We start from the raw sequence: 20,187 nt of genomic DNA, 5'->3' as shown, positions 1-20,187 counted from the left end.
AACTGATTAGATTAACAATACCTGGATATAGCATGCTAAAATGTAGTCAAGAGATGTGTATTTTTAAACTGATTTGGTAAGTCACCTTTTCCTGGAGAGCATTTATATCATGATTTAGGTTAATGAATTCTGTCTCCAACTCATCTACCTTTGAACCCTGATTACGAACAACAGAACGGTAATTGTTCAATAAGACCTGAAAAGAAAGAAAAAAAGTACTCCAATAAATCACCCATACACAGGAGATAAAAAGCAAAAATTCACTGGGTTAGTCCTTTACCCAAGGTAAATAAGAGCAGCATTACTGACATGAAGGCTGACCAATTGCTGCCCAAAACCTGGGCTTTTATATCTGTGAGTATAGCAACTGCTAGTCCAACCAAAGAAAATTTTTTAGGATAAATTTTTGTACCGGCAACTGGAATGTTGGGGTTTTTCAGTAAGGCAGAGAAGTGAAGTGCTGGAAAAAGACAGAGCTATAGGGAAACCTCAGAGATACAGCTTTCAAGGTGAGCAGGCCTCAGAAAAAGCAGAGATACTGACTCTCTTTCTGAGCATGACATGGAAACAATAGCTGCCTTCTAACAAATGAAGCCCAGTGCTGTCAGCATCTGGTATTTGAAATCAAAAGTTGATGTACATTTCCATGCAAGCTGACAAAAACATGGAATAAGTTCCTAGGTTCAGCTCTTACACACTTAATCTGCAATCCCCTTTTCTGTTTATGTGTGCCTACCTTTAAGTCCTTGATGCGTGCTTCCAGACGTCTCATCTGCTCCAGTGTGTGGGTACTTGCTTGGACGTTTTGCAGCTGAGACTTAATCAGCTGAAGCTCGTCACCTATTGTGCTCAAATCCTTCAGCAGTGTAATTACACAGCTATCACAAGCTGGAGGGAGCATGAGCAAAGGAAAACAATACATATTATTGATATTTGGTGCAGACAACATTTCACTGAGTACTTTAATAAATGAGATGCAATGGAAGCACTTTGATGCTTGTCACCTGGTGCCGCCTGAAGAACAAAGGCAACAACAAAACCCACAGCATTAAGAAGAGTAACCAAAGCCAGAAAACAGGAGGAGGCTCCATTTACATCTGGCTAGCTGACCACCTCTTTTATCATTTTTCCAAGTGTTTGGTTGAATGTTTGCTTCTAAAACATTCATTACAGGACACCTGCAGTCCTTTTTAAACTCTGCCACCCTTAAAAGAGTCATTAGTATGTATCCAAAGCCAGCAGAAGGCAATCTCAGTGCAGTTCTATTTGTTACTTACAGTCACAATCTTCATTGGGATCCACATCTTTTGGTTCGTTATTGAAACATTCTGAAATCACAAGACGTCATCAGTAACCAAAGGTTTCTTATGGAAATACTACTATTGCATTTTTGCCCTCACTTTTCATGACTGGCAGCCATTACAACATGGTGCTGCCCTTTCATAAATCCATACACTATGAACAAGCTGAAATGCCCAAAAGGCTTGAGCATGCCAAAACATTCAGCTCCCACTTATGCCTTGCTGAGATCAACACCTTTTTCATCCCTCAGAGGAAACTGACTGTAACCCACCCCAATATATGCTGCTTGGGTAGCAGCAGGAGGCTCTCTCACATCAAGTGTGCTGAATATACTGCTAGAATTTGCCTAGAATAACACCACCAGGATTGGAGCCAAGACTATATTGTTAAAGCATTTTACCCAGGACATAGGTTCAAACCCTTTATCTACCTTAGCATCCATGTTCAAAGCACAGATTCTGATTCCACAAAGGATGTCTTACCCACAAGGAACTGAGAAATGTTTATGGCCTTCCTTCATACCTGTCACAGCTTGCAAGATTAAGGGATTAATCAAGCTTGAGAGAAATCCACAGTGTATGCATGGAAGGAGGTGCTGTATGTAACCCAAGGCATGGAGCTTCGACCACAGATACAGGTGATATATAACAACCATTGCCCTCAGACTTTCCAACAAGCTAGCACAAGTGACTGCCTGTCCAGTGTGCTGTTTTGTTTTGTTTGTTTTACAAACTCCATTATAAGAAGCTTAACATTCTCCAGGTGCACATGGGATTGTAACATCCTGGGATCCTAACTTCTAGGAGGCAGGAGAGAAACTGGCTCCTAAAAATGCCATCATATAGGACAGGAATCTCCCCATCTTGATGCCCAAGTCCCTTTTACAGGCTTGGTCCCACTGCCAAACTCTCATCTCTTGAAAATGAAAAGGGCTGTGCATGTCTTTTACTCTGAAGGAAAAGGATGCACTCAGGGTATAGATTGCTGCTGTCAAGAGTCAACAACAGCTTGCAACTGTGAGAGGTTACAGTGATAAAATTGGACCTGAACTTTAACAGCAGCACGGAACAGCCTGGAACAAACATTTCCTTTGGCACTTGCACATTAAGTCATCAGGAAGTTAAATGGTATCGGTAGTGAGTGCTGCTGCCAAAAGGAGACAAGTCACAAAGCATATATTTGTAAGAGAACGAAGGAAATTATTCTGAAATTCAAATACCCGTGCAGTTCTGCTGTTGTGTAATTCAGCTAACACCAGGCACATTTCAGCTGTTGCTGTGAAGTACCAATTAAACAAAACTATTATTACAGCTTGTGCACAAACAACATCAGCCAAGAAATGATGAAATGAAAAAGTCTGGCCAAGTGCCAAACATCACGCACAAGAAACCTGCTAGAACATGCTGTGCTGATGATCACACAGAGTTTTATTCCTAATGCGGAGAAAGAGATGGCTGATCAGAATATATAGTTGGAGATAAACTGAAAACAAACTGGCTTGTTGAATTTTGCCCTACGGATTAGTCTGTCCTAGCAAACTCTTGTTTCAAAAAGAAAGGAATGACAAAACGTCCACTGCTTGGATCTGTTCCACACAAGGTATATATATAATAAAGATGTATTACTTCAATGATGAAATATGAAATGAGAATTAGCTATTGAAAAATTGCACCAGCTGCCAACAGCAGTTCACATCACTTGCTGGTTTTCTAATTTCTGTGACCAAGAAAAGATAAGGTGATCCTTGGCAGTCATTTGAATGCAGTATGAAGAGTAGTGCAGAGAAATGAAGAGCATGGAAATATTAGGAGTTATTAGTTTGACACTTCACTAATGTCTGAGAAGGAAAAGCTGCCTACAGGGAAAGAAAAGTGTAATTTTATTGGGGAATGAAAATATGGGAGAATCAAGGTCCTTTTCAGGAGCAGTAGTCTATGTGTTTCTGTATAGAAATGAGTATCCCAAAGGATTGAAGTAAAGGCAGTCTGAGGAATGGAGGCTTGGGGCCTTTACTTCAGAATTGTAATAGATAAAGCAAATATATGCCAGTGGCATAATATTCTTACAAGAGCTTACTAGTAGTGCAGTACATGTATGACTGATACTGGGAAAATCATGGATGTCTTAGATGGCAGAATGGTATATAGCAGGATTTATAAAACAGCCTCCCGAGTCAGGTCCTAACTTCCACTGTAAACACAGTTATCTTGGATACCTAAGATGGCACTGCCTGACACAGCCTCTGAAGATGTCACTGATCTGTCCCAAGTACATTTTAAAAGGGCATCTTGAGACTGCTCAGTTTCATAAGCTCATAACACAGGCTGGCAAGATATGACTTAACCATGTCAGAGGAGGAACCATAATGCATTTTAAAACATACCCGTGAAACAGAAAACCAAAATAAAATTGGTAGTATTTATGAAGGGAAATACATGACAAAATGGTTTACAAGGGTGAACTTGATTACTCAGGACAGCCCCTGTATTACCATGGTGTTATGTTTTAGGAAACCTTACTTGTTGTTAAAAATGATCTGCATTTCCTATCAGTCTACATCTTTCCTTCAGTTCAACTGATCTAAGTACCTTCCATCTCTGCTTCCCAGAAAGAACAATGCTCCCTTCCATATTCATAGGCCCTCACGTACCTCCAGTCAGACGGTCACAGCTAGCCAGCTGTCCATTATTATTACAGTTACATTTCTGACAGTAGCCTCCATATTTCTGTGGATTTCCAAAATATCCTGGAGCACAGCTAGATAGAGAGATACAAATAATTTTTATTAAATATTTGAAGCTACTTTTGTGAAATACACTTTCCCTTGACAAAAAACCTCAGTTATTCTCCTGAAGAAACTTTCAAGAACTTTTGATTTCATGTCTTGACTTAGATAAAAAGGGTATATTTTTGGTTTACAGTATCCTCTGCACTATGCTAAAAATATCTTTCCAAGTACTGCAGAATTTTTTTCTAAAAATACAAGAATTCCCACAATGCTTGTATAGGAATAATTCACTTAATCTTAAAAAATGCAATGCACACAGATATAGATACATAGAGAATTTGACAAGGCTTAACTCAGCAAACCACACCATTCTGATCTGTGATCCCACCAGAAAACACATATTAAGGATGATCATACTGCAAGCACATGTTGAGATTTCAAACAGCAATGGCACTGAATGACATTATCACCCTTCTGCTGGGTGATACCTCCTCTTGCTATCTGCCAGCAAAGCAGCCTGTGTGAATGATCTCTAAATATTTTATAGGTAAAATATATTGTCCAGACTGGCTAGCTAATATTCCTAGAAGTTACTCTGTTGTAAGATCTATAGGAATGGTAATGTGTGATCAAAGGGCCATGATGAGCAGCTCAGGTACAGCTAGATCTGGAAGAGAAAATCTGTCTATAAACTGCAGCTTAGATGTCAAAGGTAACAGTCTTGAAGCACAAGACAATGTGCTACTGTCTTCAGGTGAGACATGACTTATTGGCCAGACAACACCACTCCATTATGCTTAAATTCTCCCTGGATCTGAAACTCAGTGAAATTGCTTCCTCTGCCTGCCTGAAACTGCCATGCTGTTCTTGTGCTTTGCCAAACTGCTGCAATCTTCCAGCAAAAGAGATGGCTTCAGCATTGTGTTTGTATGCTCCTCCTGTGGAGCACATCAGAATGATTTGCGATGAAGGGTATGGGGTTAAATGCCTCATCATTGCTGTTGGGTAACTAAGAACACTGAAGCACCAAGTACATTGGAGGAAATAGAAAAATGTTTTCAACTGGAAAAAGGAAAAAGTGGGAGTCATTTTTACCAGAAAGAGTGCAGGATAAGGCAAGGCATACGTATGCATACTATGCATATGCGTACATTCATGTATTACCCAGTAGAGACATAACTCCTTTTATGGTGCCTCTCAAAAACCTCGGTCTTGAGAAACAAGTCACTTACCGTTCACAGCGAACTCCGGTATAGCCTTCTTTGCAGAGACACTGAATTTCTTCACCATTTGCCACACAGCCAGTTGCAAATCTTTGAGTAGAAGCAAAAATATTATTGTGAGCACATCATCAAATGGGTTTTACACTCCAGAGGCTAAGCTCAGTTAAACGACTTTCAGATTAAAAAGTTTTTATACCACCAAATTACTTCTCAGTTAATTTAATTGCCTCTACATAAATTGCTGTGACTAATTCTTTGAAGTTTCATATTTTTCCCTTAGACTAAAAAACCAATCATTTCCTGACCCTCTGGACTGAGTATAATAATTCATTACCCAAAGGAATGCCTAAAATAAACCTTAATAGTGATGTTCTAACATAAAACAAGTCTGGGTAGCTATTTTATCTTACTAGGCAAGAATCAATAGCCTGTGCTAGACAACATTTCCTCCTGTTTGGATAGCTTTTTTTTTTTCCTTTTTTATGGATGGAAACATTAGAAGATTCTTTTATGTTGCTAATATTGTTTGGGGTTTTTTTTAACCAAGGCAGAATAGAGTTGTGCACTATTCTGGGAAGCCCTAGAGTATATCTGGTTAACACAATGAATATTTTTGTCTGCCCTTCCCAGCATACTCAACTAGATTCAAACTTCTATGGGATGAAAACCATTTTTTGGCCAATGTTTGGGAAGGAGAAGGCAGGAGGTGAAGCAGGGATAGGCCATGTTTGCTATTTCCACTTTTTAATCTATGAACCATTGGATAAAGCAAGTCTGTGTATCAAAGACAGATGTCTGTACTAAGAATTACATATAATTTGACTAGGTGGAAAGTTGTCAACTCCAATAATGCCAGGTGGGGTGCATTTCCTATGTCAGGAATGGTATTTACCACCCTAATGTGCAGCTATGAAACTGCAAAGGTTTATGGTCTCCCTACGTATTCCAGCCCTCTTAAAGCAAAAGATGACTAAAAATCTGTTCAGTCAGCCTCAGGCAAGCACCTGCAGAAGAGGCCAATGCTGTCAAAACCAGATCTATCAAAGAGTTCCCCGATAAATGAAAAACCTGTCTGTTGTCTGCTAGTGTAAATCTCTTACTTAAGGCTACTTGGTGTTTGCTATTGCACCTGGAAAATATTATGTGGTGCCTTTAGCAATTCATAGCTTGGTTTTTTAATTTTTTTTTTATTTATTTATTTAACACATTTCACATTTGAGAGCTGACCAATGATGACAAACAATGTGGCTAAACATACCATCCATTTCAAATGCAATTTACTGCCCAATTTTAAAAGCCTGGCAACCTTATTAGAACCAAGGAAATTTAATTTTTTCTAGCTCAGTATGTTTGTACTTCAAACAGAATTTCCACCTGAAGAGCAACCATACTCTTTCAGAAATCTAGATATGTGCTTAAAAGCTTTAATATTTTTATATTATTTTTGCATCTCACTGAATTTTCTGAATTCATATAAAATGCTTGTTTCATTGCTGTCACTTATCTCCTAGCCAGAGTAATGGTGTTAAACGTTGAGACTAAAGATAACTTACATCTTGCACTTCAGTAAACAATAAAGATTCTGGATATGCCCCATAAGGGAAAAGACCTCCATCCTGTATTTCTCACTACAAAGGAGTTACTGGTGGTATTCTACATAAGCCCATTACAACTGCCTGGGGCTCTCCCAGGCGATAAGCAGCATGCCTTTGTGGTTCAGGAACTCACTGAGAACTGGAATACTCAGCTTATTAAAAAAGGCAATGCCATGAGACAGAGCACCAATTTACTGCTGGTCTAACATGCTTCAAATGGGTCTGAGCCCCACCATGTTGGGTGATATGAGAATACAGAAAAAGATCATTATCCTCCTATGGTAGCAGGGTTTTGGGTTGGATTTTTTTCTTTTTTTTCTTTTTCCCCTCCCCTTTCCCCTCTGCTTGACTACTCATGACCTTCTACTGTACCTGTTTGTATAAGGGCAAGGACACACCCGACAGGAACCTTGAGTGGCATCTCCAAAATAACCATCTTTACAGTGCTCACATTTCTCCCCAGCAGTATTATACTGACAGTTCTTCAAAAGGAAACAAGCAAGACAATTAACAGTGCTTTACCACTCAATATGGCTTTACTATTATTATTATTGAAAAAAAATTATAGACAATCTGCTCAGAGGATATGTTCTTTCCCTTCCACACAATCAAGCATTTACTGCCAAACTGCCTTCATGACCAAGACAGATTGATTCCAGTCATTCTCTAATTGTAGAAAGCACAATTCGTTCACTATTGTGGAAAAGCAACAGATAAATAAGCAGCATTAAACATATTTTAAAAGAAATTCAATCAGATGCATAGTTTGTTAATGAACATTCCATTAATGCATTCTCTAGGTCTTGATATTTCAATTAAAAATCATTATGTTTAAAGGGAAGTTTAAATTTTGCATTTCAACACTAATTAGAAGGCAGATATCATTTAAAAGCATGCAAGTAATTTAGCCCAAGTACATTCTTTAAAAAAATCCACAAAATTAATATAAAAAGTATTTCTCTTAGTAGATTCATATCAGAATTTAATCTCATGTACTTTCTCCACTGTATATGTAATTTATATTTATCTCGGCTAACAGGAATAAATAATGAAAAGCAAAGGCTGGGAAAACAATTAAAAATGCTACAACTGAGCCACTTTTTCCATTATAAAATTGTTGGGAATTATATCTTATTTTAGAAACATTCTTTCGGGTGCTAATTGTCACACACATTTGGTTGGACTCGATGATCTTAAAGGTCTTTTCCAACCTAAATGATTCTATGATTCTACATTTATAATTAAGAGGAGAGGATGAGCAAGTTGATTTTGCATTACCTAAAGCAGTGATAATTTTAAATAGAAGTTGTTCAAATACATTTTTGAGCAGCCATAAAAATTCCATGCGACCGACCCTCAAGAAGCGTTAAAGCTCCCAAGTTCTAAAACTGTTTTCTTCAATGTGGAACAGACTGATCCAGTGTCCCACAGAACTGAGGGTACACTAATAAAGTGAAAGATGGAAAAAGAAAGTGGGAAGTTGGCTGGAAGCAGTCACTGAGCAGACTGCACTCCCATTTCATGGACTTTGATGGCTTAGGCTATGGTTGAAGGCCCTGCTACCATGTTTTGCAGCAGAAGGGCATTTTTCCCTACAAGTGAGTAACAGTTTTGTCTCTCCCATTCTGGGAAAGAACAGGAAAAGCTCTGGTTCATATATGGGCCATTTAACTAGGGGAAGCTAAAGTAATATGAAGGCATTATGTTTGTAGAAGGAACCATTTTAAAACGCAGCCACTACAAAACCTGGTGCATATACTCCTGCAAAAAGCTCATGGAAAATTCAGACTGTTTCTGAATAATTATTGCAAATTTTGATAATCCTGAAGAATAAATTAAACTTCAAAAAAAGTAAAAGAGAGGTATTTAAAAATATTTGTGTTGGTTTCATCTTGGAGCACCCCCCCTCCCCCAGTTTATCTCCTGGCCTTTGTTTTCCTCACTCTGTCTATAGAAACCGAAGCAATTCCATAATTGACGAAGAAAATTTAAGATTATTTCACATATAAGCCACTCCGAATGTGCTGTGCTGTTCCTCTAGCTACATGGCGTAGAAGGACTGGAGAACATAATCCAGTGCTCCCAAGGCATGGTGGAATGAAGCCAGAGCAGCAACTCCCTCACAGGTCTTCCTTCAAGTTTCACAGGGCCAGAGACACCCCTGGAGTCACAGCATCTCCGAACCGCCATGCACTGCAAACTCTGAAAGGAAAACTTTCAGCTGACTCCACATGCGCCCAGGTAGTACAAGGCAGCCAGAGTACAGTGTGTCAGGGCCACAACAGAAACACCTCTGTACATGGGGTTACGTGACATGAAACTACATGTCATGGGATGAGCAAGTCTCAGCACCAAGCTGCTGCTGAGGGAACGTGCCTTTCAGGAGCAAAGGCAGGGACCACGAGGACACAGAGCCTGATGTACGGCAGAGGGTCGGCTTTTTCCTGCACATGAGAACCAGTTCTCCCGTCTTCTCCACCTCCTCCTGCACTCCGTTCTCCTCCACTTTCAGCAGTGCAGCACTGCACCCCTCTCCTCCCAGCAGCGCGTGGTGGGACAGGTATTGCCTGAGCTGGGGAGGATTGCACTGCCGCCACAGAGGAAAGGGTCAGCCTGGGCTTCGCCTCACGGAGCCTCCTCTGGGGGCTGTCACTGGAGAGACGCTGACATGTGAAGGTACTGGGGTCCAGTGCTCCAGGCGAGGAGCAGGAAGGAGGAGGCCAAGGGAGCAAGCTTTGCACGTTGGATATGAAACTTGACAACTCCGCACTGGGAAGCCTCCTTGTCTTCTCTGCACCACTACAGGTCTTTGTCCCACAGCTCCTCTACAGAGAAACAAACTTGCTCCTTATTAGGTGGAGGCTCATAATGGAAATACAGGCCCTCCGGGCTTTCATTTTTCACCACATTATCCTGGATGACTTTGCTTGCCCTAAATTTTGTCCCAGGGCCAAGTGTTGATTTAGCTCTATCTAGCTGAAAGTTAATCCAGCTGTGAGAAGGAGGGGATAAAGAGAAACCTAAATCACATACTTCACAAGGTAAAAGTGAAATTTGCAGGTTTTTTCCCTTTATAATTTTCATCTGAAGTAAAACCTCCTCATCTTTATCGCTCTGCTGCAGCACTTTCCTGTCATGGCCTGTCCTGCCTCTCCAAAGCAGCAGCCTGTAAGTCATCCCCTAGAATGTGCTGAATTGGTTTATAGTTTCCATTAAAGCAAGAGGGTTGGTTGAGACGAAGTCAGGGGGAATGACATAACGTGCAGGAATGCACCGCAGGCAGAATGGATGCAGCATGAACAAGGAAGAAATAACAGAGAAGACAGACCATTAAAGGCGTTGGCAAGGTTCTTGTTTACACAGTAAGTGAAAAATTAGTGAAAAGTTTTTAAGTGGGAATTTTTCAGAACAAACTGTTCAAAGAAGCGTCACGGATATAAGCTGGAGAAGCACAGTCGGCCAAATGTCACACTTCCATTGCTAGGAGGGCTGATCCACTCCCATGAGGCTGCTTTGGGTTTAATATGGTGTGCCAGGGAGCAAAATCTGCCCCACTATATCTTCTGTAATGGCTGAAATTTTCTAATTAATCTAACTTTTATCCCCTTTATCTCATCTTATTTATTCCAGTATTTTTTAATCCACCTAGCTGTAGATTAAGATTAGTGAAGATTTACCAATGCTGATTAAACAAGAGGTTCTGCAAAGGCTATGCTATGCATGAATGTGCCATTTGCCAGCATTGGCAAACCCTAGTATATATGTATAAAACTAAGGACTGCAGATGCCGGGATAAGACCCGTATTTATTACAAAGAACTGCAAACACTTACATATATACTCATTTGGTGACTTTTTGTACCATGAGCTAACAAAAATAGGGGAAGGAAGAGAACAAAAACAAGGACACAAATTATTCTAATCACCCACAGTTACATTAAACATACATGTAAGTGTATGCAACTTACGCTCATTAACAGTACGAGATATAGAGAATGAAGCATGCAAGGATTATTTTTGGTTGCTTGGAATTTAACAATACCATATAGTCTATACTGCAGTAAGGTAAATGGTTTTTTCCCCTTTTTTTCCAATTCATTCCTTGAATATTAATAGTTACTTACAATACATTTTCCAGTACCATCTTGACACCTATTTGAATTTCCATTGCAGTTGCAGGGGACACAGCGTCCCGTAAGTAATCCTTTAGTCTCACGATAAAATCCAAGGCCACATTCCTAGAGAGTAAGCAGAGAGAAAAAAAAATAGTGAGTGTTGGCAGAAAGAAAGTTGTACAGGTTATGGGAAGCATATTTTGAAATTGTTTGCCATTTCCAAGGAGCAGTGGAGGTGTACATTTTGTTGCAAGCTCTTCTAAGCCCATATTGTTGTTTAAATTACAAGTATTTTAACACAGTGAATAGCAATGAATGGAGCTGAAGAAGTTTCATCTGAACAAGTGCTCTACACTTTGTGGTAGTATTCCATCATTTTGACTCTAACCTCTGAGGAAAACACATTTCCCGTGGCTATGTACAAAGGTGTAGAATATGACTTTTAAACCACAGAAAAAGATTTGAATATAGATTCACACTACAGTGTTCTCACAGAAGAACATACAGAAATTTTACATATTAGCTAGTGGTTATATGAAATCTTGATACTAATTTAACTATGGTGTATTCCTTGGAAATACTTCTAATGAGATATCTTTTACATTAATTCATCATGACTTCCACAATAAGTCTATCTAGAGCTATACAAAGCCATGCTTAGACAGAGCTAGGTGATATAACAAAACACACAGCGGTCAAATTTCTAAGTACAGGCTTGCCCCGGAAGCCTGGGAAACATGAGAAGAATGTTCAGCTATTGAGGGCACAGGAGCAGGAGCACAGACTGTCAGATCAAAGTTGAGTTTAAATAGGGAGCTGAACCAGAGGAACATTATGAATGAAGCAAGAGACATGGAGTTAGTTAGCCTACACAAGGAAGGTAGTAACTAGTAAGTTAGAACCAGGTTCTTGCTTGGCATGGGCAGGGAAAGCACAAGGGTAGGGAAAGTACAAGGAATTTCTCCTGGGCGTGGAGCCTTCCCGTATACAGATAATTCAAAAATTCATGCCCACCTTCACTGCTCAGCATCCTCCTGGCACACCAACCATACCAAAAATGACTGGACATAAGTCTACCCCTTCTATTCCCTAGCTCCTTTCCCCTAGTAACTAAGCTGGTGTGGTGCAAGGAAGATCAGAGGCTGTATGGAAGCAGGGAGAAAGCTGTGCTCCCCACGAAGCCAACACCTCCCAGGTTCCTGCCTCCAGCAACATACTTCTGCACTGTACCTACACCTCGCCTCTACCTCACGGTTAGGGGCTGGCCCCAGCAACATTCAGAAAACAAGTGATAGTTGAACTTGAAAGCCATAAATCTTTTCTCATAGCAATTGCACCACCAAGACTGATGGGACTAATCTGAAGAGCAAAGGGTTTGTGGGATGGTGTCTCAAATCATGTTCCAGTGGTCTGAGGTCTAAATATTTATGCAGGGCAGGATTAACCAGTGAATTTATCAACCATGTAACTACCAGAAAAAAAATAAAAAATTCACCTTTCCCAAAGCAGATCCCAAAAGGAGTACTGAGTTATTGCTTTTTAAACAACAGTTGCTAGTGGAACCTTTGCCTTCTTTACATGTAGGATAAATTAAAAAAAAAAAAAAAGTATGCAGAATAATAATATCATCAACAGGTTTTAATACTGACTTCAATGTGAGCAAGAACTGAATTTAGAATAGGCACTTGAAATTTTTCAGATACATTTTTAAAAGGGTGAGTATGTTCCCTGAACAACAGGGAACCAATATACACAGCTTCTGAAGAAACCAGGGCCTGAAATACATTAAACAGCATGACTAAGTAAAATATAGGCTCTAATGCATATAAATTTTATTTACTGAAAGTTGCTTTTTGGAGAGCAAAATGAATTACTCATTTAAAAAAAATATTCAAAAGCACTTGCAAAAAATCCATGCAGCTTTTTGTTTTTCTATTTATGCTGTCTTTAAAACAACACATTTGGAGTACATGGGCACTTTTTTTTCGAAGCAGCATTCATGATACTGAGAAATTGATTCCACACGAAGATAAAGCTCTACACACTTTCAAGTGCTTAGGAGTTCAGGCTGACCGTTTTCAAGTAAACTACAATTTAAAAGCAACTTCTCGCACATGCTTTTGTTAGCAAAGTACTTTGAGATATAAGAAGATTAGCCTTATTACTTATATATTAAGTAACGTATAAGATGTTATCAAATTAGTTCATTTGAAAACAAAGAGAAAGAACGAAGCAAGCGAGGAAGGGAAAATGAACAGATTACCTGTCTCAGGTAAAAATGCCTTTGAACTTGTTGCTGCTGACTCCCCTCCTGAAGGTGAGGATACGATAGCCTCTGTTGCATATCTTGTGCTGAACAATGCCCCAGGGCTACTAACATGACAACCAGCCATCCTACATTCCTCGGCCTCTGCGCTTGGGCCATCGTTTTACTTTAGCTCCACTGCAAACATAGGCTTCTATCCTTTCAGTGCTCACCCGTTCTCTTATACTCTCCCTTCTTCTCCAGCTTCTGACTCAGATTAATGAGGCTCTGTGCCGTGATGGGCCCCACCTTTAAACTTTATACATGAGTCAAGTTGTACAGCACACATTACCGTTCCTGAGGTTAACAAGTAACCCCACAGTTCCTGTAGCTCAATATATACCTAAGTCAGGGTGTGGCAGGCATCACCTCCTCCCCAACTAAGGCAGCCAGACGGAGCTAGGTGATTAGAGCAGTAAATCACTGCCTGAGTAATGCTGCATAAACACACAGGGCTTATGAACTACCCAGGTGAGTGTCTTGATCACTTCCTTTGGCTATGTATTTCCAGTAGGTTATATAAAAAACCACAGCAGCTTAGTTTATCATGTCAGTAAGCAATGGGGTGGCAGTAAGAATTTCAGTCAGTGCTCATCAATTTGTGTGTGGCCCAGAACATCAAATGTGTGGAAAAATAAGTTTCTAGAAATATTTCCAAAATGGTATTCAACAGATGATGAACAGCTGCCCTGAGCAGTGGATGCACACAAGACATAAGCCAGCCATAAAAGTTTTGTTCAGTCTCTCTGCAGCTGCTCCAGTCTAGATATTATTCTTACATTCTCATTTGAGAAACATTTGCAAGGTTAGTACAGCAATTGCTGCTTTATGGTAACCCTCAATTATTTTCTGAGAGAAAATTCCTCATATTTTGTGCACTCTGTACACTGCTTATCTCTCCAGTACTTCATTGTACTGCCTTGGGTGATTACACACGGGAACAGTCAAGCTCTAAGCTAAGCAAAGTGACAACCAAAAGAACCGCAGCTACAGGAACAGCATGAGAGACAGGATATACAACTGCGGCTAGGATTTCACCATTCTTCAGGTAACAGTATTACTTTGCAATGTTTACATTATCTTTCATAAAAATATCTCCAAATATTTTTGCAAATATGTTAATTTCAGCTTTCAAACATTTTCCTATAAAACCAGGAAAGTATCCAGAATTATCTAGGTTCAAGTTAATACCCTTGGATCCTACTAAAATAAGGAACACCAGGAATCTTCTCCATTGTGTAGGGTCTCACAGATTTTGATCAAGTCAATTCTGACCTTCCCTCCATTAAAGTAAGTATTGACCAAGGTTATTCAGCCTCTCATAGGGTAACACAGAAGAATCCCTCATTATAGTGCCTTACACATGTAAAATGATGTTCACAGCTCCACAAAAGCAATCACAAGTTGAATAACCCTACAGTGCTTCTTAGACAGTGAAAGTATTTGACCCATTGAAAGTGCTCACGTGTACAAGAAGCACATTTAATTACTTTAATAACTAGCCTGTTCCTCTAACTAAACCAGTACGTATAGCTGTAGGCAAGACAGAACATAATGGTACAGCATGGAGGCAAATGCTTCCTACCTGACATGAGTCACCAGCATACTCCGGAGGGCAGGAGCATGTCTCTACACTGTATGCAATGCTGCCGCTTCCTGCGCTGGTGGCTTCTTCCAGCCCAACCTCACCAAGGGTTAATCGCTGAGTCTCCGTGAAGTAAAGGCCTCTGATGTATAAGCCATCTAGTCTAGACAGGATTATCATCAGTTCTTCTCTGGATACAAGGTTATTGCTGCTGGCATGCCTGAAGTTTCCCTGCACATTAAGGGTACAAAATGAGCACAGCCTGGCGGCTTCTTAAAAAGAGTATCTGCAAAGAAGACAGGATGACAGAAAAAAGGAGAAAAACCCCATGGAACAGACCTCTATAGTGCCAACTGGTGTGGGTGAAATAGAGGTCTGGAAAATAAATATAATGAATGTAGACAGAGGATAGGTGGGAAAAGGAATAATGAGCACAAAAAGTGATGTACCCTGTACTTTGCAAGGTACATATGGCTTTGAGGTATCAAAAAGTGAAGAAGCATACAGGTTCTTCTTCAGTCATCCAAATTTCTTTGAGGGATCACCCACTGAACCATAAAAGGGTGGGGGAAAATGCTTTTATTTTTAAGAGTAAGCAAAGTCCTACAAATCTAATCTTTGAGGGCTGCCTTCACGTGCTTTCTTGCTACTAATAGACACAGCATTACTGAAAATGGAATCTGGCATGAGGAAACATTATCTTTGTTGCCTATACATGAGACACAAATAACCCAGTTTGACCTTCTGAGCACAGATTTAAGGTAGGAATAATACCTGCTAACTTCACCTGCCTAAATGTTGGACACCCGTTCTAAACTAGGTACCTAGACATCAAGGTACTTCAAAACAAGGAAAACAGATAACAATTCATTCCATCCCTATTAAGTACAGTCTGGGGCTGTGATGAATCATCTTCCATTGATGACTGGTTCAGTATTACTCCACTGGCCCCAGAGGGAGTGCTAAGGGCTAGATTGGACAAGATGCCTAAGTTAAGGGTGCTAAAATTAGGTGCCATGAAGCTGAACCTAGGTTCAGTGTGGCGGTAAAGAGAGAAAAAAATGTTTATATTTAAAGGTCTACAGTATTTAAGTTTATATTTATTAACATTATCAAGTATCTGGCATTTCTGCACATACTACCTGCATATTTTTACATACCACTGGGAAGAAAAGGGAAGGCCACTCCATTTTCATTTCTTACCTCAACTAGCTGTACACGGCCATAATATTGACGGTCTGGCAGTGGGTTGTTGGGATCCATATAAACAACTTTCATTTGCTGGCCCTATGTGAGAATGAAGATATAACATTGCCATTTCACTACTTTTTATGGTAAAGCGTTCAGATGCAATAAAATTTGAAGCATGTTAATTCTGTTCTTTGGGGGATAAAAACTAAGTAATACTAGGAAAACCGTATGTCGTTTTGACAGCAAAGTGGTATAGCAAGCACTGTGCTCTAGTGTCAGCAGGGTTTTCACTCCTTTTGCCTATTAACAACCTTGCTTTCAAATAAACCACCAAGAGAATTAAATTAACGCTGACCAGTTTTCACAGGAACTAGTTATTACTTTTGAGTAAAAACATTTTTGCATTTTCAAACACTCTTCTTTGCTGCCCCACCTTCATGTTAGAAAAGGTGCTGCCTCCCGATATCATCATTAGAGCTTGCCTGGGAAATTTGTGGCTGGCATGAGAAGGGGAATAAGCCTAATACTGAACTGAGGAACACTCTTTGACCTGACATCCTGGTGCACAAACAACTTTGGATGCTACTGTAGCACTTCATGAGCCATATTTCCCAATGAGAATCCTATAATACTGAATTAATATTTCTGATGGTCTGAAGAAAAAAGACCACCCTCTTGGGAGTTTCAACAAACTGTAAAAGATTCAAATTTTGGCCCAAAAGTGGTTAAATTAAAAAACTGTTAACCTAAAATGAATTTTTACTCCAGTCCCTTGAAGCCTTATAATTATGCTTAATTGTATGCTGAAGAAAATTCTCACAGAAAATGAGATAAATTACACAATGAATACAGGACATATTTTGCAGAGTCAAGGCCATACTTGTTGACAAGTGTACAAGGCATTAATTAATTTTTTTTCCACAGGTGTATTTTACAGAGAAAATTCTGTTTTATCTTTTTATTTGCTCTCAAGTCAGTTAATCTTAATAATATCTTACTTTGGCAACAGAGATAGCTGTGTTGATGGCTTTGAGCAAAATGCAGTAAAATCACTTTCATAGAAATGCAGCAAGTTGCTGTAAAAGTTAAGCACACTATAGGAACAAAATTTGCCATTGTTGTCAGGTAACAGAAAAAAATCATGGTTTTGTTATTGCTTGAAAGAAAAAAAAGATATTTCAAAACTTACTGTTAGTTGTATATCAGGTCTCTTATCCAGAAGAGCCATGCCCTCACTAGGTAAGCCAAAAGATTTCACTTGGTAACTAAGGAAGCCACCATATGAAGAAAGCTATAATAAGATGCACAAGACCAGAGATAGTTTACTGCACCATTGCTTGATATTAATATAACTTTGTATTCAAGTTTACCCTCTCTTCCAGCACTGTAAATAGTATATTTACTCTTTGTTCGTTAGACCAAATATGAAAATATGTGTTGCATGGAAGAAATTACTTTTTATTTTGTTTACTTTGTGTATCTGACATCACTTTTTGAGCAGTACCCATCACTGTTCTCTGTGTACCTGCATCGGGTTTGGGGTTTTTTTTCCATACCTGGGATCACAGCATCTGTGTCATGGAAAAATTACATATTCACATAAATTTTGTTCTTCCCCAGACTCTACAGAACAGATTTGGCTCATCAAGAGCAGGCATCAGACTGACAATGACACTGGTAATGAACCCCATGAACAGCCATGGATAAAAAGGAAAAGTCAGACTAAGCATGTTTAAAGGTGGCTTTCATAGGCCAGCATTTTCTAAACTTAGTACAAACACGAATCTTATCAGGAAATCTTTGGCCCACCTTCAGGAGGACAGGACTTCTACTGATAGCTGCTATCAGCTCTGTTGTAAACAGACCGTTGCTGTAGGTTGAGCTGCAACCACACTTGGCTCAACTACAGGTAACCACAGGCAGCCTCAGACCCAACAAATCACATACGCTGCTGTCCAGAACAAAGACTTAGGCCAGTATGTTTGAATCATCTACAAACAGCTTCCCTGAGTTGTGTACGAGTGACTCAGTTCAAAACAAACTGGAAGGAAGCTCCAGGTGCAGCCTAGACAGTTTTGTTCGAAGAAGAGCCTAGAAGGAAGTTTTGTGGGTACTAGGGGAAATCAGGTGTTTTGCCACAGATATACTGTTTTGTTTTGCACCCCTTGCTGTTTGCCTTTATAGCTTATGCTTGGTTTTGACATGGGAAGAAGAACTGCTTTGTCAGGTTTTGGTGTTCTGCAGGTAAGCACCAGCCTTCAATCTACCCCTTTCCATATACCTTGATGAATTACAAACAAAAAGCAGACATCTCAGTACTAAATTTGTTACTTTGATCACAGGGCCGTAATTAATGCTGTTATCTTTAGCCAACTGCATTTTCAAAAGCATCATTTGGAACATTGGCTATATTTTGCCAACACAATCAAAACAGCCCTGTGTAAATAATTTTTTTTCAAAGATATGGGAAAATACTGGTGTTATAAACTACCCTCTGTATTCTATATGTACAGTATTTATTTTCTAACATTAAGAGTGGTCTATTAAATAGAATGTTAAAATACAAAAGAGCAGAAAATGGGGACAATGTGATCTGAATTTCTCAATGTTAGTTTCTGTGCTGCTATAGATTTTACATTTGATTGCCTTTTAACTTTGTAAACAAAAGATAGAGAGAGGAATGAAAATATACTCTGCTAAATATTAATGTTCCAGTGGAACTAGTTGAAACGTTTAAGATAATGGAAAACAGTATTTATACCCTCATCATACTGAAAAATGCCTGGAGTGATCTTGTCCACATTTTCCAAAAGAGGTGGTATCACTGGAAGTAGATCAAAACCTGATATTTTCAAAATACAGTTACATGAATAACTGGTAAATTTATGAGCTTGTAAAACTAGCAGCAAGATAGTATTGGGGGGGGGGGGGGGGGGAATGTCACTACTGCAGTATTGCCTGTGCTAAAATATACACAGTGTACAGTAAAAGCAGGTCCAAAAATAGAACTATTTTATTTACAGTATTGTCCATATAAATAAAAGCAAGTCATGGCATGCCTACTTAGATACTGTGACATGCAACAAAAAACTTATAGCACTGTTCTTAATAGCTGTGTTTAAAAAGGGTTATTGCCTGCTTTATATTGTGTTATGGGAACAACAAAAGTCCTCTTGGTTTAACACTGTAGTAGATAATGTATGCTTTAACATGAAGTTTCTTTGAAAAACAATTTGTAGACATTGAAACAAGAACCTCTATAACATCAAGAAAAAATACCCTAACTAAATGTGTTGGTCAACTGAAAGATACGTACCTCTGAACATAGGAGAGCAGGTTGAAAAACACTGCTCTAATCTTTAAAATGAGGACTAAGAGGAACTTCAAAAATTGTACCATCTTTAATGCTGTGGTGTCTACCCCACTTGTTTTCACTTGTGTGACAGTGGGATTGCATCTGAAAAGCCTGTATGTCCTACAGGTGGCTAGCAACTATCGACACTGTCAGAGTTTCAAACAAGGAGAACCTGGGGCTCTGGGCCTGCACGTCACCGCTAGCAAAGTCCCCCTCGTCAGTGTGATCCCCAGGCTGAAATGCTGATAGGTATTAACCGTCAGCAAAAGACTACTCCCATGCATGAGCAGAAAGAGCAGCAAACAGTTCAAAGAACACAAAGGTAGAAAACCAGGCGTTGCTCTTTCCAAGCAATGTATCAAAAGCAAAAGGTTGGGTGTTTTGCATGCCACTGAGCACGTAATCACCTTTTATTCTTTTGGAAATCTGCCCAGGAGATACTCTAGGGAGCCTAAAGGATACTTCGGCACACTGGCAAGCTCCACATGTTCTGGGTTTCAGAAAAGCAGCTTTTCAGAAAAGCTCCCTGAACCATAGCTCCTGACCATGCTGTTCAAATAAAGACCTCCCTGGCACCAAGATGATTAATTCTGTGTTATTGGTTATAATTTTAACACCATACTCAGAAGTCAAATGTTGTGATTCCTGGCATGACAGGTAAGAGAGATAAGAATCTCATGAGGAAAGAAGAGAAACATATCTAAGAAAAACAGTGAGACTCTTTATCAACAATGCTGGCAAAAAAATGAATACGTTATTAAAACAGATGAGTTGTTAGGTGTCATTTAC

At 39.5% G+C, this 20,187-nt stretch overlaps 1 protein-coding gene across 5 annotated transcripts in view; it reads right to left on the bottom strand.

The window, feature by feature from the left end:
* The window catches only part of LAMA3 (laminin subunit alpha 3), a 121,282-nt gene that overhangs the window by 27,903 nt on the left and 73,192 nt on the right, over positions 1-20,187 (bottom strand). For all 5 annotated transcript variants that reach the window (XR_012649775.1, XM_075023146.1, XM_075023147.1 and 2 more), the window contains 10 exons: positions 17,233-17,334; positions 16,056-16,139; positions 14,853-15,083; positions 10,972-11,085; positions 7,221-7,330; positions 5,263-5,343; positions 3,953-4,059; positions 1,278-1,328; positions 737-888; positions 86-196 (listed from right to left, as the gene is read on the bottom strand). Coding sequence is in view for 4 of the 5 variants with exons in the window: in XM_075023146.1 (XP_074879247.1) it covers positions 86-196; positions 737-888; positions 1,278-1,328; positions 3,953-4,059; positions 5,263-5,343; positions 7,221-7,330; positions 10,972-11,085; positions 14,853-15,083; positions 16,056-16,139; positions 17,233-17,334 (1,143 nt within the window). In the remaining variant the exon portion in view is untranslated. The remainder of the gene's footprint in view (positions 1-85; positions 197-736; positions 889-1,277; positions 1,329-3,952; positions 4,060-5,262; positions 5,344-7,220; positions 7,331-10,971; positions 11,086-14,852; positions 15,084-16,055; positions 16,140-17,232; positions 17,335-20,187) is intronic.

This window comes from Buteo buteo, chromosome 3 (assembly GCF_964188355.1).
Source record: "Buteo buteo chromosome 3, bButBut1.hap1.1, whole genome shotgun sequence".
Lineage (NCBI taxonomy): Eukaryota > Metazoa > Chordata > Aves > Accipitriformes > Accipitridae > Buteo > Buteo buteo.
Note: the sequence above shows the minus strand (reverse complement) of the source record. Positions and strands in the feature narration are given on the sequence as shown.